The 12246-nt window shown below is 41.9% G+C and overlaps 1 protein-coding gene across 1 annotated transcript in view; it reads right to left on the reverse strand.

Annotated features, from left to right (window-relative positions):
• The window catches only part of TNRC6A (trinucleotide repeat containing adaptor 6A), a gene marked incomplete at both ends in the record, with an annotated part of 168240 nt that overhangs the window by 27047 nt on the left and 128947 nt on the right, over window positions 1–12246 (reverse strand). The window contains 2 exons of the mRNA XM_080703922.1: window positions 1036–3325; window positions 3368–3687. Of these exons, the coding sequence (XP_080560048.1) occupies window positions 1036–3325; window positions 3368–3687 (2610 nt within the window). The remainder of the gene's footprint in view (window positions 1–1035; window positions 3326–3367; window positions 3688–12246) is intronic.

Raw genomic sequence — 12246 nt, forward strand, 5'->3', positions numbered from 1 at the left:
CTTCGAACCTGTGCAATCCTCCTGTCTCTGCCTCCTAAGTGCGGGATTATAAGCATGTGCCACCACGCCCAGTTTCTTTTTTTTTAATTCCTACTTTGAAATTGTACTCTGGGCCTAGAGCAGATTCTTTTAAATAACCTTAATTGTGGCAAACCATCTTCCTTAGAAGACAAGTTTAATTCCTAAGAAAAGTCATTCTGAACCAAATCTAGTGAACCAAAGCACATAAACATCCTACTTTTATAAAAGCTAGATAATACTTAGGCTAAAGTTGTCCAAAATGAAAGCCACAAATTTTGTTTAACAGAACCCAAACAAGATGCTTCACCTTAGATACATAACTGTTTCTTCTAAAAATGAAACCTAAACACAGTAAGTTAGAATTGAACTAAAATAAAATTAGATGCTGCAAGTTTAGTTCATGAAAACATTCCTATTTTTATACCCAATTAAACAGTTATCCAATGTTTTTAAACACACACACATACACACTCTAAGTGGACTTGGAGTTCATACCTACTTAAAAAAGTCAGCTAGGGAATGTGACTCAGTGGTACACTTGCCTAGCTTGCTCCAGGCCCCAGACTGTGATAATTAAAAAAAAAAAAAAAAAAAACACCAAACAAACAAAAAAACTCTACAAACTTCAAAGGCAATACTCATTTTATCTCTGGGGTATTCTAGTCAAATAAAAATTCAGGCCTGACTTAGAACAACTGGAAGAAGTGCATATGGCACTTCCACATGCCTTTTTTCCATTTGCTTCTCCAATTCTGCCCTTTGTTGCACTCCTCATAGAGAATGGAGCACCCAGGACTCAAGAAACAACATTGCCAAGGTGGAACTCCACTGCCTAGATAAGCATCAGCCCTACAATTTTATTTAGGCTTTTCTAGATTATAGCAAGAAGGCCTTTGTGTGCATACCCAAGCACTTTGCTAAACAAGTCTTGTCATCATAAGAAGTTGACATAAGAAGTTTGTCTGCAGAATGCCGCAAAGCATGGTCAGACAGGACATCACACGGGCAACTTACCTGAGCCGCCGCTCGCCTCTTTGCTGGGGGTGGCGCTTGCAGACGGCAGTAGGGGATGCACCTGTGCTTGCTGGTCTGAACGGCTGCTGCCGTCTGGGACGTTTTTGTTCCACATGTTCACATTCTTGTAGTTGTATTTGCTTGGATCACCCCAAGCTGAAGTTCCATCATCAATCTCCATCTTGCGTCGTATAGATTCTGGGGATGGCTCCTCCCAGCCTGTGGGTTCTTCTTCTTTTGTTGGGGCTGGCATAGGTCCCCCCAACCAGCCTGAGCCAGGAGGTTTGCCTGTAGCTGGTGGGATTCCCCAAGACCCAACAATGTCTTGTTGCTTGTTCCAGTCTGGAGAACTGACTGGCTTTGATGAATCTCCCCAACCTAGAGACTGATTAGACTTTGGAGGCTCTCCCCATCCCTGGGAAGGATTAGGTTTAGAAGATTCATCCCATCCTGATGAATTATTTGGATTTATGTTATTTCCCCAAGTAAAAGAACTAGTTTTACTAAGTTCATTCCAACCAGAAACAGACCTGTCGCTGTCACTACCTCCTGAGCTGGATTTCTTGTTAGTTTCACCCCAATGGTTACTCCTGGAAGTTTCTCCCCAGCTGTCACTGGCAGAAACAGACCAACCTTGGTTTGATTTTTGTCCATCACCCCACCCCTGTTTGTTCTTTTGCGAATCATTCCATGCAGACTTCTCTTCTTTGCAATTCCCCCACTGATTGCTCTTGATCATTCCTGTAGCAGCAGAATCATCTTCCCACCCCCCCTGGCAGTTTGAGCCTTTGGAATCTCCCCACCTCAGAGTAGGTTTGGGATCACCCCACCCCGATACAGATGAGGTATCATTACTATTAGGGCTAGTCTTATCTATACATGCCCCTGAGTTAAAAGTCTGTGTTGCAGAGCTTCCCCAGGCCTCTGTCCCATTGTCAGTCTTTCTTTCCCCTCTTGGTGATGTTTCAGTGTCCCAGGCAGTGTTCTGCTTAATAGGAGTCTGTCCCCAACCGGAGTTGGAGAGGACGCGCGGGTCTAGGTCAGTTCTGTTCACGATGCTTTGGAGTAAAGTGTGCTGATCCACTTTCCTTCTATCTCTACTCTGGCTCTCCCCCACAACCTTTTCCTCAAGGCGTCCAGTGCTTTCTGTACTACCGTCGCTCTCCACTGCACCTCCTGTTTTGGCCCACACGCTGCTCTGCTCACTTGTCTGAGATGTGGCAGAACCCTGATCCTCCTCCTCAGTAGATTTCCATCCATTTGTAAACTTCTTGCCATTGCCGTTTGCACTGTCACTGGAATGCTGATTGCTAGGCAGCTTGCTCCACTCAACGCTGGGTATGTTAGCGCCAGTGTTTTGTGCAGGGGTTCCCCATCCTCTTCGACTTCCTCCAGAATTTGCACCATTTCCACTTCCCCAAGACGTACTCTGGGAATTTGCTACCCCAGACTCCCACACACCTCCGCCTTTATTTGTGTTCACTTGAAAGTTAGTGCCCATTGGCCCATTGATGCCAGGCTGCATTAGAGTTGCATTCACAGTGTCACCATTAGCTTGGCCGTTGGGGCCTGAACATTTGTCTCCAGAGTAGTTAGAACCATAGGCACCCCATGTAGTACCATAAGAGCCCCCACTTTTGGACTCTCCATTGCTCAGATGAGACAGGGAAGTGCCATTCAAAACTGATGGAGCCTGTATTTGAGGATGATTCATTGTGCTCACACGCCAGGCCCCTGTGTTACCACCAGGCAGTTCACTATTCTGTACTGAACCGGAGTTTGGTAAACTAGAGGTCATAAAGTTAGTAGTGTTATTTGGTCCAGTCATTTCAGTGGTAATATTCTGAGGTTGACCACTGAATGAAACCTTCTGTGTACCACTTACTTCAGATTCACAAGTATCCTGAAGGCTTCCCCAGGTACCATGGGTAGAAGAACCACTCACTTTAGAGTTAATACTCTGACTGTTAGGCATCTGGCCTATGGTGCTGCACTGAATATTGATGCCAGAGCTACCACTCCCTACAGGCCCTTTTAGGGCAAGTCCACTGTTCTCTAATACTGGCCAGGCACCATGGTTGCTAGCTGAATTCAAAGTGCTTGGATTTAACCCTCCATTTGATGAAGAACTTACAGTGCCCCAAGCATTCATTCTATTGTTGCTACTTTCTGATTTGCTTTCAGGAGCATCCACAGAGACCTGACATGTGCTTATTATGGCTCCATGGGGAAAACCCCATGGTCCGGTACTACTTCCATGGCCCACATTATTGCTGCTGCTGCTGCTGCTGCTGCTGCTGCTGTTGCTGCTGCTGCTGCTGCTGCTGCTGCTGCTGCTGCTGCTGCTACCAACCACAAACTTATTTTGGGCAGCAAGTCCAGTGCTGCTCCGAAGGCTATCTTTTTCACCGCCTGTGCTCCCTGAAGCCATGATAGTGATGTTTCTCTCTGGTTCAGCAGTGGAGGCAGAGTCAGCGTCCACACATTCTGAAGCCGATTCTGGATCACTGCCAGTGGCTGAGGGCCATCCTGCTTTCTCCAACAAGTCGCTCACAACAGCATTCTTAGAGTCTGTGCTGGAATCACTTGTACAAGACACAGACCCTTGCTGGGAATTTTCATAATGAGATCCTGAAGTATTGTGGTTTATATCTAGAATAAAAGAGAAATAGATCTGTTACAAAGTGTTAGTCACTTTCAAAATGACATGAAACAGTCTCAGAAAAATGATAAATATATTATAATTACATGTGGTCCCTCAAGTTTCTTTTGGTACTGGGGATTGAACCCAGGGACATTCTACCCCTACATTACACCCCTGGCCCTTTTTATTTTTCATTCTGAAACAGTCTCACTAAATTGCTGAGGTTGGTATCAAATCTGAGAACGTCTTGTCTTAGCTTCCGAAGTATTGGATGCATGCACCATCACATCCAACTCAATTTTAATAAAATAGAATACTTGGCAGGATGGTTACAAGGGTACTGGTTATCTTTAGAATCCAATGTTACATTATCTAGAAATTTCACACTAAAAAATTTGCTGCTTTGCTCACTTATGTTCCTAGAACATAATAGTGCCTCCATAAATACCTGGTGAGTGAATAAATGGTTAACATACCAGCAAGTAAAAGAATTTGGGAGTCAGAAAGGACTAGATGGTAGTAATATAGTAGGATAGTCAAGCAATCCAGACCCAGGGGCTGGACTTGGAAAGAAGGGCTGGAAGGAAGATGGGTAAGAATTGAGTTTCTCAAACTTGATGAATTATATTAGGTATCTTTTTCCATCCTGTTTCTTGTATGGCCCATCCAAACAACTGTTTTAAATACTATAATAAGTTTATAAGACTTTCGAAGCCTTTGAATTATATTTCATTACTGTTCACATCCAGCTGAAGTATTGCACACAAGCAAGAATATTCACAATTTGAATCTCAAAAATATTTTTACTTACCTTCATAGCTGTGTTTAAGAAATAGAAAAAAATGATCGCTATGTAGAAGATAATCATATCAGTAGTCAGCTTCTGACATTAAAAAGCCACAAATAACCAATCACATACTCCTATAATCTTAGGTTCTAAGTTATATATTATTTTCTAGTTATTTTACCACAGTACAGCTCCAATGTTTCTAAGAACCCCCCAGATTATTTTCATTTGGCTTAAGGATTTGGTACAAAGAAATTTCTTAGAGACATTAAACTGCACAGTATATTTGCATTCAGTCTGTGGTTCTCTAATAAGAATCATAATCATATATAATGCTGTTAAATACACATGCTTATTATGTCCCAGAACTAATGAATACACCTCGGGGGTTGTAGGCCTAAGAAATAAATGTAAGCCACTGTTTTCCAGATTTAGCTCATATCACTGAATGATGAGCCAGAAAGAGTAGCAGGGAAAGGGGCCACAGAGAGACCAAATACATATACAGAATTCACCAAGTATTTATTATTTATTAATGTATGTATGTATGTATGTATGTATGTATGTATGTAAGTATGTATGTATGTATTTTGTGGCACTGGGGATGGAACGCAGAGGCATTCGACCTCCAAGCTACACCTCAGCTCTATTTTTTAATTCTTATTTTGAAATAAGGTCTTACTAAGTTGCGGAGGGCCTAAGTAGCTGAGGCTGGCTGCAAACCACAATCCTCCTATCTCAGCCTCCCAAGTACTAGGATTATAGGCATGTGCCACCATGCCCAGCTTAAGTATATATTTTAATGCTTCATAGGTAAGTCTGAGTTCCACTGCCTGTTTAAGAATCATTTAAGTTAAGTGGTCAGATGACAACGGATTTCTTATTAGACAGTACCAAAAAGTCAGTCTCACTGAACAAATATGAACAAACACACCAATACATATACCAGCAGTGCCAACAGATGTTCAACACTCAGTAATATCATGAGCTTCCCACACACTTTTATCACTGAGTCCTTAGTACAGCCCTATAGCATAAGTATTACCCTTTGCTTTGTAGATGAAGAAACCAGAGTTGAGAGGTTAACTTGGGGAAATCAAGTGAGAAAGGCAAGATTTGCCAAAACACTTCATAAAGCAAGGTGGCTAAAAATATGACTGGGACTCCAGAGGTATCTGGACTCTATGTAGTTAGTGTCTCTATGTTAAAAATCTGTGAAATGGGGATACTTCCTAACCTGGTTGTTTTGCTAACCTACTACCTTATGTAAAGGATTTAGACACTGCTGTCAACAAGTGTTTCAAAGGGGCAGTCTGATACAGTGAAAGTACAGACTCTAGAGTCAGGCTGCTCAGACTTATGAGACATTCTGCCACCCACTGGCTGTGTGATACATGAAGGACCTTGAATCTCCGTGGCTTAGCTTTCTCCTCTGGAAAGCAGGAATAGTGTCAATCTCAGAACTGCTGTAAGGGTTAAATGATTAATTAAAAATGCTTTAAGCCATACCTGATCCAAGTAAAGGCCATTATCATTAATTAATACAAGCTATGGCTGGGTGTGGTCACGCACACTTATAATCCCAGCATTCAGGAGGCTGAGACCGGAAGATCACGGTTCGCGGACAGCCTCAGCTACTTAGTGAGGCCGTCTGCAACTCAGTGAGACCTGGTTTCAAAATAAAGAATAATAAAATAAAATAAAAAATAGGGCAGGGGGTGTATCTCGGAGGTCAAATGCCCCTGGGTTCCATCCCCAAACCTGCAAATAATAATGATAATGATGATGATGATAATAATAATCATAATCATAATACAAGCTATGATTATCGTCACTTTTCAGTCCTATCTCCAAAACTTTTTTTCAGTCCATCAGGTCTCCCTCATAAGGAACAGTGAGACATCACATAACAACTTGTTTGCAAAGAAAGCTCAATACTGGCAATACACCCCCAAATACCTTCCCCCAAAGGAGTGCTTCCTAAAACCTACAGTTTATCTTTCATTCTTCCATGTACAGTGAACCTAAAACATGACCAAATCCCAACTCCATACATTTTTTTCAAATCTAGACCACCGGAGCCATCATCACGGCCCTCTCAGGGACTGCTGCAAAAGCATCCTGCTGCCACTATTTGCTGTGTATGCTGCTTCTTTCATAAAGCAAGAGCAAGAAAATGAGATTAGGCATCTAAAACAAGCTGAGGTTGGACCTGGAATTTAAGAATGAAATGCCAGCAGCATTCCCACAACCACAGGAAGACAAGAATACTTGTCATCAACTGTACTACTCAATCCTGTGCTGGAAGTACTAACCCATAAAATAAGGCCCAAGAGTGAGAGGTAAAAATAAGGGAGAGGAAGCCAAAAAGATCGGCATATAAAAAAAAATATAGGAAAACCATAGTTTTCCTATACCCCAGGAATAACCAATGAGAAAATGTAATAGAAAAAAGACCTTAGCTGGGCATGGTGGCGCACGCTTGTAATCCCGGCATTGGAGAGGCTGAGACAGGAGGATCACGGTTCAGACAGCCTCAGCTACTTAGTGAGGCCCTCCGGAACTTAGTAAGACCCTGTTTCAAAATAAAGAATAAAAAATAGGGCAAGGGGTGTAGCTTGGAGGTTGAATGTCCCTGGGTTCCATCCCCAGACCCACAAAAACAAACAAACAAACAAACAAAAAAAAATAGAAAAAAGACCTTAATCATTATGAACCATAAAATCACTTGGAATATAGCTTAAAATATTACTTAAAGACTTATATGACTAAATTTTACTGCAGGCCATGGAAAATAAGTGTAGAAACTTGTTCCTGGACAAGAAGCAGTAACAATGCTCTAAGTTTAAGAAATTATTAATCAGAGTCTGTAGTATGAATTCACATAAACAGGAGACTAGATCCCCAAAACATCTAAAAAAAAAAAAAAAAAGCTTATGAGGGAGGGAAATTGCATTATCATGCAATATTTAACACTGCACTGAGAATAAATAAGAATGTCAACGAGGCAGAAAAGGCAACCTAGGGATTCCCCCAAGGTAGTATGTCAAAGGCTAGTACTTTATTTTTTTTGTGGTACTGACCCAGGGGCATTATGCTCCTGTGATAACCCCCAGCCCTATTTTTTATCTTCAAACAGGGATCTCGATAAGTTGCCAAGGCTAGCTTTGAACCTGTGACCTTCCTGTCTCAGTCTCCCCGGTATAAGTGCACCACTATGCCTGGCTAAAGATTAGTTTTTTAAATCAGAGAAGAGGAATATTCAACACTTGATATTTTTAAATGAGACAATATGTCAAAAATAAAGCCAGCCAGTGTAATCCCAGTACTTGGGAAGCTGAGACAGGAGGGTCGCAGGTTCACAGCCATCCTCAGCTACTTAGTGAGGCTCTCTATAACTTAGTGAGATGCTATTTCAAAATCAAGAATAAAAAATAGGGCTGGTGTAGTTTGGAGGTATATAATGCCCCTTAGCTCAATCCCTAGTACCACACAAAAAAATAAAATAAAAATAAAACCTTGCCAGGCATGGTGGCACACATTTGTAATCCTAATATTCAGGAGGTGGATACTGGAGGGTCCAGATTCGCGGACAGCCTCGGCTACTTAGCGAGGCCCTTAGTACCTCAGTGAGACCCTGTTTCAAAAAATAAAGACTAAAAAAAAGGGGGGGGGGGCTGGGGGTGTAGCTTGGAGGTACAATGACCCTGGGTTCCAAAGCCTTAAAAGTGAAAAGATGGGCTGGTAATGTAGCTCAATGTTAGAGCAATTGCCTAGCACATCCTAGACCCTGTGGGAAGAGGGGAGAGAAGAGCGTAAAAGCAAAAGATAAAACCATGAAGTCATACCCAAAATAATTTTTTATACATAAAAATTTAAAAAGACCCCAAAAGAAGCCGGGCGTGGTGGCGCACACTTGTAATCCCCACACTTGGGAGGCTGAGACAGGAGGATAGCACAGGTTCAAAGCCAGCCTCAGCTACTGAGTGAGGCTCTCAGCAACTTAGTGAGACCCTGTTTCCAAATAAAATAAAAAATAGGTCTGGGAGTATAGCCTGGAGGTAGAAAGCCTCTGGGTTCCACCCCCAGTACCACCAAAAATAAATAAAATAAAATAAAATAAAAAGACCCTAAAAGAAACGACAGATTAGGCTACTTATATTTAAAAACTAAAACTGTTTAATGTCAGAAAAAAGAAAAACCAAAAACCAACACTTTGATACATTCTGCAAACAAGTTTTATTACTATTACTTTTTTCTTTTGGTACTGGGGATTGAACCCAGGGGCATTCTATCACTGAGCTACACCCCAAGCTCTATTTTATTCTTTTGAAACAGAGGCTCACTAGATTGATGAGTCTCACTACCCACCCCCCTTTTTTTTTGCGGTACTAGGAATGGGACCCAGGGGCATTCTCCCTTCAAGCTATACCTCCAGCTCTATTTTTTTATTCTTTATTTTGAAACAGGGTCTCCCTGAGCTGCAAAGGGCCTCATTAAGTAGTTGAGGCTGTCCATGGAAGACGATACTCCTCTCAGACTCCCAAATGCTGGTATAATAAGTGTGTGCCACCATGCCCAGCTAGAGTCTCACTACTTGATGAGGCTGTCCTTGAACTTGCAACCCTCCTGTCTCAGTCTCCCAAGGACTGGGATTACAAACGTGTTCAACCATGCCCGTCTTAATTTTTTTGTTTAAAAACAGTATCTCCTTAGGTTGCTAAGGATCTTGCTATGTTGCTAAGGCTGGTCTTCAACCAGCAATCCTCCTGTCTCAGGCCTCCCAAGTACTGGAATTACAGGTGGGCTCTCCCAGGCCTGGCTGAGTTCTATTACTTTTACTGTTAGTAAAAAATATTCTCAGATCTGGTCATGACCTGGTTTGCAGATGGTGGTGGTGATCTAAGTTTGCCTTTTACAATATTTTCCTATGTCTTTTAGGAAAATATGGAGAGGCATCATCAGTAATTATTGGCTAAAATTCCATTTTAAATCTGGAAAGTACATGCTACTTTTAACAAAACCTAAAATTAAAGACTATTTCAAAGTCTGGGTTACCAAGGATGAGTCACAGTCATTTTGGAATGAAAAAGGTTGTAGCTCAGAAAGACACCGTAAGTGGTACGATGGGAAGACAGAGAGTACTCTAATCGAAGAAGGAAAAGAACTCACACCCTGGGAACCACAACTGACATGCTCCTCCAGGGCCAGAGGCTTTCAGAGTTAGAAAAAGTCATGTTTCTCTTTCTAACAAAGAAGCCCAGGCCACTGTTATAAACTATCTGGAAGATGAACCCATAGGAACACCATGAAGTAGAAGAGTGAGAGTGAGAGTGAGAGAGAGAGAGAATGTGTGTGTGTGAGAGGGGGGGGGAGAGGGAGGGGGAGAAAGAGAGAGGGGGGGGAGGGGGAGGTGAGGGAGGGAAAGAGGGGGAGGGAGAGGGAGAGAGAGAGAGTGTGCGCGTGCGCGCGCGCCTGGGGATTGAACTCAGGAACATTCTACCTCTGAATTATACCCCAGCCCTATTTTTTTTTTTTAAACAGGGTCTCAGTAAGTTGCAGAGGGCTAAGTAGCTGAGGCTGGCCAGGAACCTGCGATTCTCCTGTCTCAGTTCCCAAGTGCTAGGATTACAAACACATGCCACCACACCTGACAAGATTCACTATTTTTCCCCCCCAGAAAATGAGGAACAGTAAGACTATAAATTCCTGTGCTGATAGGAGAAAGTTTTCCTGAATATAATGTAAAATACATTTTTAATATACTACAAGGCTGTGGACAAACTAAGATTTAGAAGGTTGCATATTACTTAGAAGCATTTGAAATCCAAAGTGTCATCAGCATCCTACTCTCACAAAAAATGACCACAGGAGGATGAGGCAGCTCTAGTACCACACCTCAAAAATATTATAATAGTGCATTAGAGGACATCTATCCAAAGAGGTCCTGTAGGGGCCAAACATCCTGTAGGGGCCACAGCAGACTGGTGGTATTTCAAGTAGCTGGTAAAAAAGCAGTATACTCAAGAAGAATTTAGACTGATGGAAATGCATGTACTTCCTTTACAAAATGTATAATATGAAACACAAAACAGTTCAAATGTTTGCTTTCTGCTTGAAGACTGTAAGTCTGTGCAGCAGGAGAGGTGCTTCCTAAGTAAGCCATACCAGTTCTATGGTGCTTGCAAGGAGTATGATACAACACTGGGAACCTGAGATCACCTTAGGTGGACAGTTTCAGATGTTTCTTAAGTAAGAAAGGTCAAGATCTGTCAGTTACTCTAGCCTTCGGTCCAGGGTCAGCAAACTTTTTCTATAAAGGTCTAATTAATAAATACTTTTGTGGGCAAGATGGTGAATGGCAACTACTCAAGTCTGCCAGTGCAGCTTGAAAGCAGCCATAGACAAGAAGTCAACAGTGCCCATGGCAGCTTTCCACAGAGCTGGACTCAGGCCACATGACCACCTCTGTTCTAACGCGACAAAGGCACAGATCATGACTGGGTGTCTGAAGAGCCCAATACCAGCTGAAGGTGTCTAGAAGACACAAAATCTAAAACTTGGGCAAATATGAAACAATGCCAGGGGATAGAAATCTAAGAGCTAGTCAAAGAAAAACTATAAAATACAGAGGAGAAGCAGAGAGGTATGAGGAAAACAATGGTGACACAGAGACCAACCAGTGAAAGAGCTTTAAGAAAGAGGAAAGAATGGGTGCACGGAGTGAGGGAGATCTATTAAGACAGAAAAGACCGTCAGTTTAACCATAATTGCTATTCACTTTTTTAAGTCCAGATGACATTCAGATGTTTGGTGACTTTAGTAAGAGCTATTTTAGTCAAAGGAATAGGAGGTAGATTAAAGTATTAATGCAATATATTGCAGATTATTCCTTCAAAAACTGAAAACAGACAAGAGAAATTCTGAAAGCATCTCAAGAATATAGGGACATAAGGGAGTTTTCTTTGAAAGAGAGTAAAGATTTGAGTATGTTCATAGACCAACCAAAGTTGCAAGTTGAGGGCTAGATGCAGAAATTACAAGATAATAGAGATGTACAGTAGACTGAAAATACCAATGCAAATACCGAGAAAAAAAACAGTATTTTAGTCTTTAAACTTCTACAGAAACTTTAATGTTAACATTTTTGGTTAAAACATTGGCAGGCCGGGCGTGGTGGCACACGCTTGTAATCCCCGCGCTTGGGAGGCAGAGACAGGAGGATCACGCAGGTTCGAATCCAGCCACGCGTGCTGGCTTAGGAGACCCTGTTTCCAAATAAAAATGTAAAAATAGGTCTGGGAGTGTAGCCCGGAGGTAGAAGGGCTTCCAGGAACCCCAGTACCACCAGAAAAAAAAAAAAAAAAAACATTGGCAATTCTTTGTCATTCAGCACCATACCTCAAATGTCCTAGAGAGTCTTTAAACGTAGAATCATTTCAAACACAGAAAGGTTACAAAGAGGAACATAAAAACTGCTGCTATATCACCATCTCAAGAAATACATGACCAGTGTAGCAGGAACAAACTCCTTGCATCCCTTCTCTGGTTTACATCTCCCTCCTTCCTGTTGATAACCCAGAGGTAATCACCGACAGAGAACCTTTACAATTTTATAATTCATCCCTAAACAATATGTTGTTTTGCATGCTTTATATTTTACAGCATAAGTGGATTATACAATGAACAACAAAAACATATCTGACCAGCAGAAATGTGAACATGAACTATTGGAAGATGCTGTAGTACTCTTGCCTGGGGTGATAATGGGGTGATGGCC

The sequence above is a fragment of the Muscardinus avellanarius genome (assembly GCF_963383645.1).
Source record: "Muscardinus avellanarius genome assembly, chromosome: 10".
NCBI classification, from domain to species: domain Eukaryota; kingdom Metazoa; phylum Chordata; class Mammalia; order Rodentia; family Gliridae; genus Muscardinus; species Muscardinus avellanarius.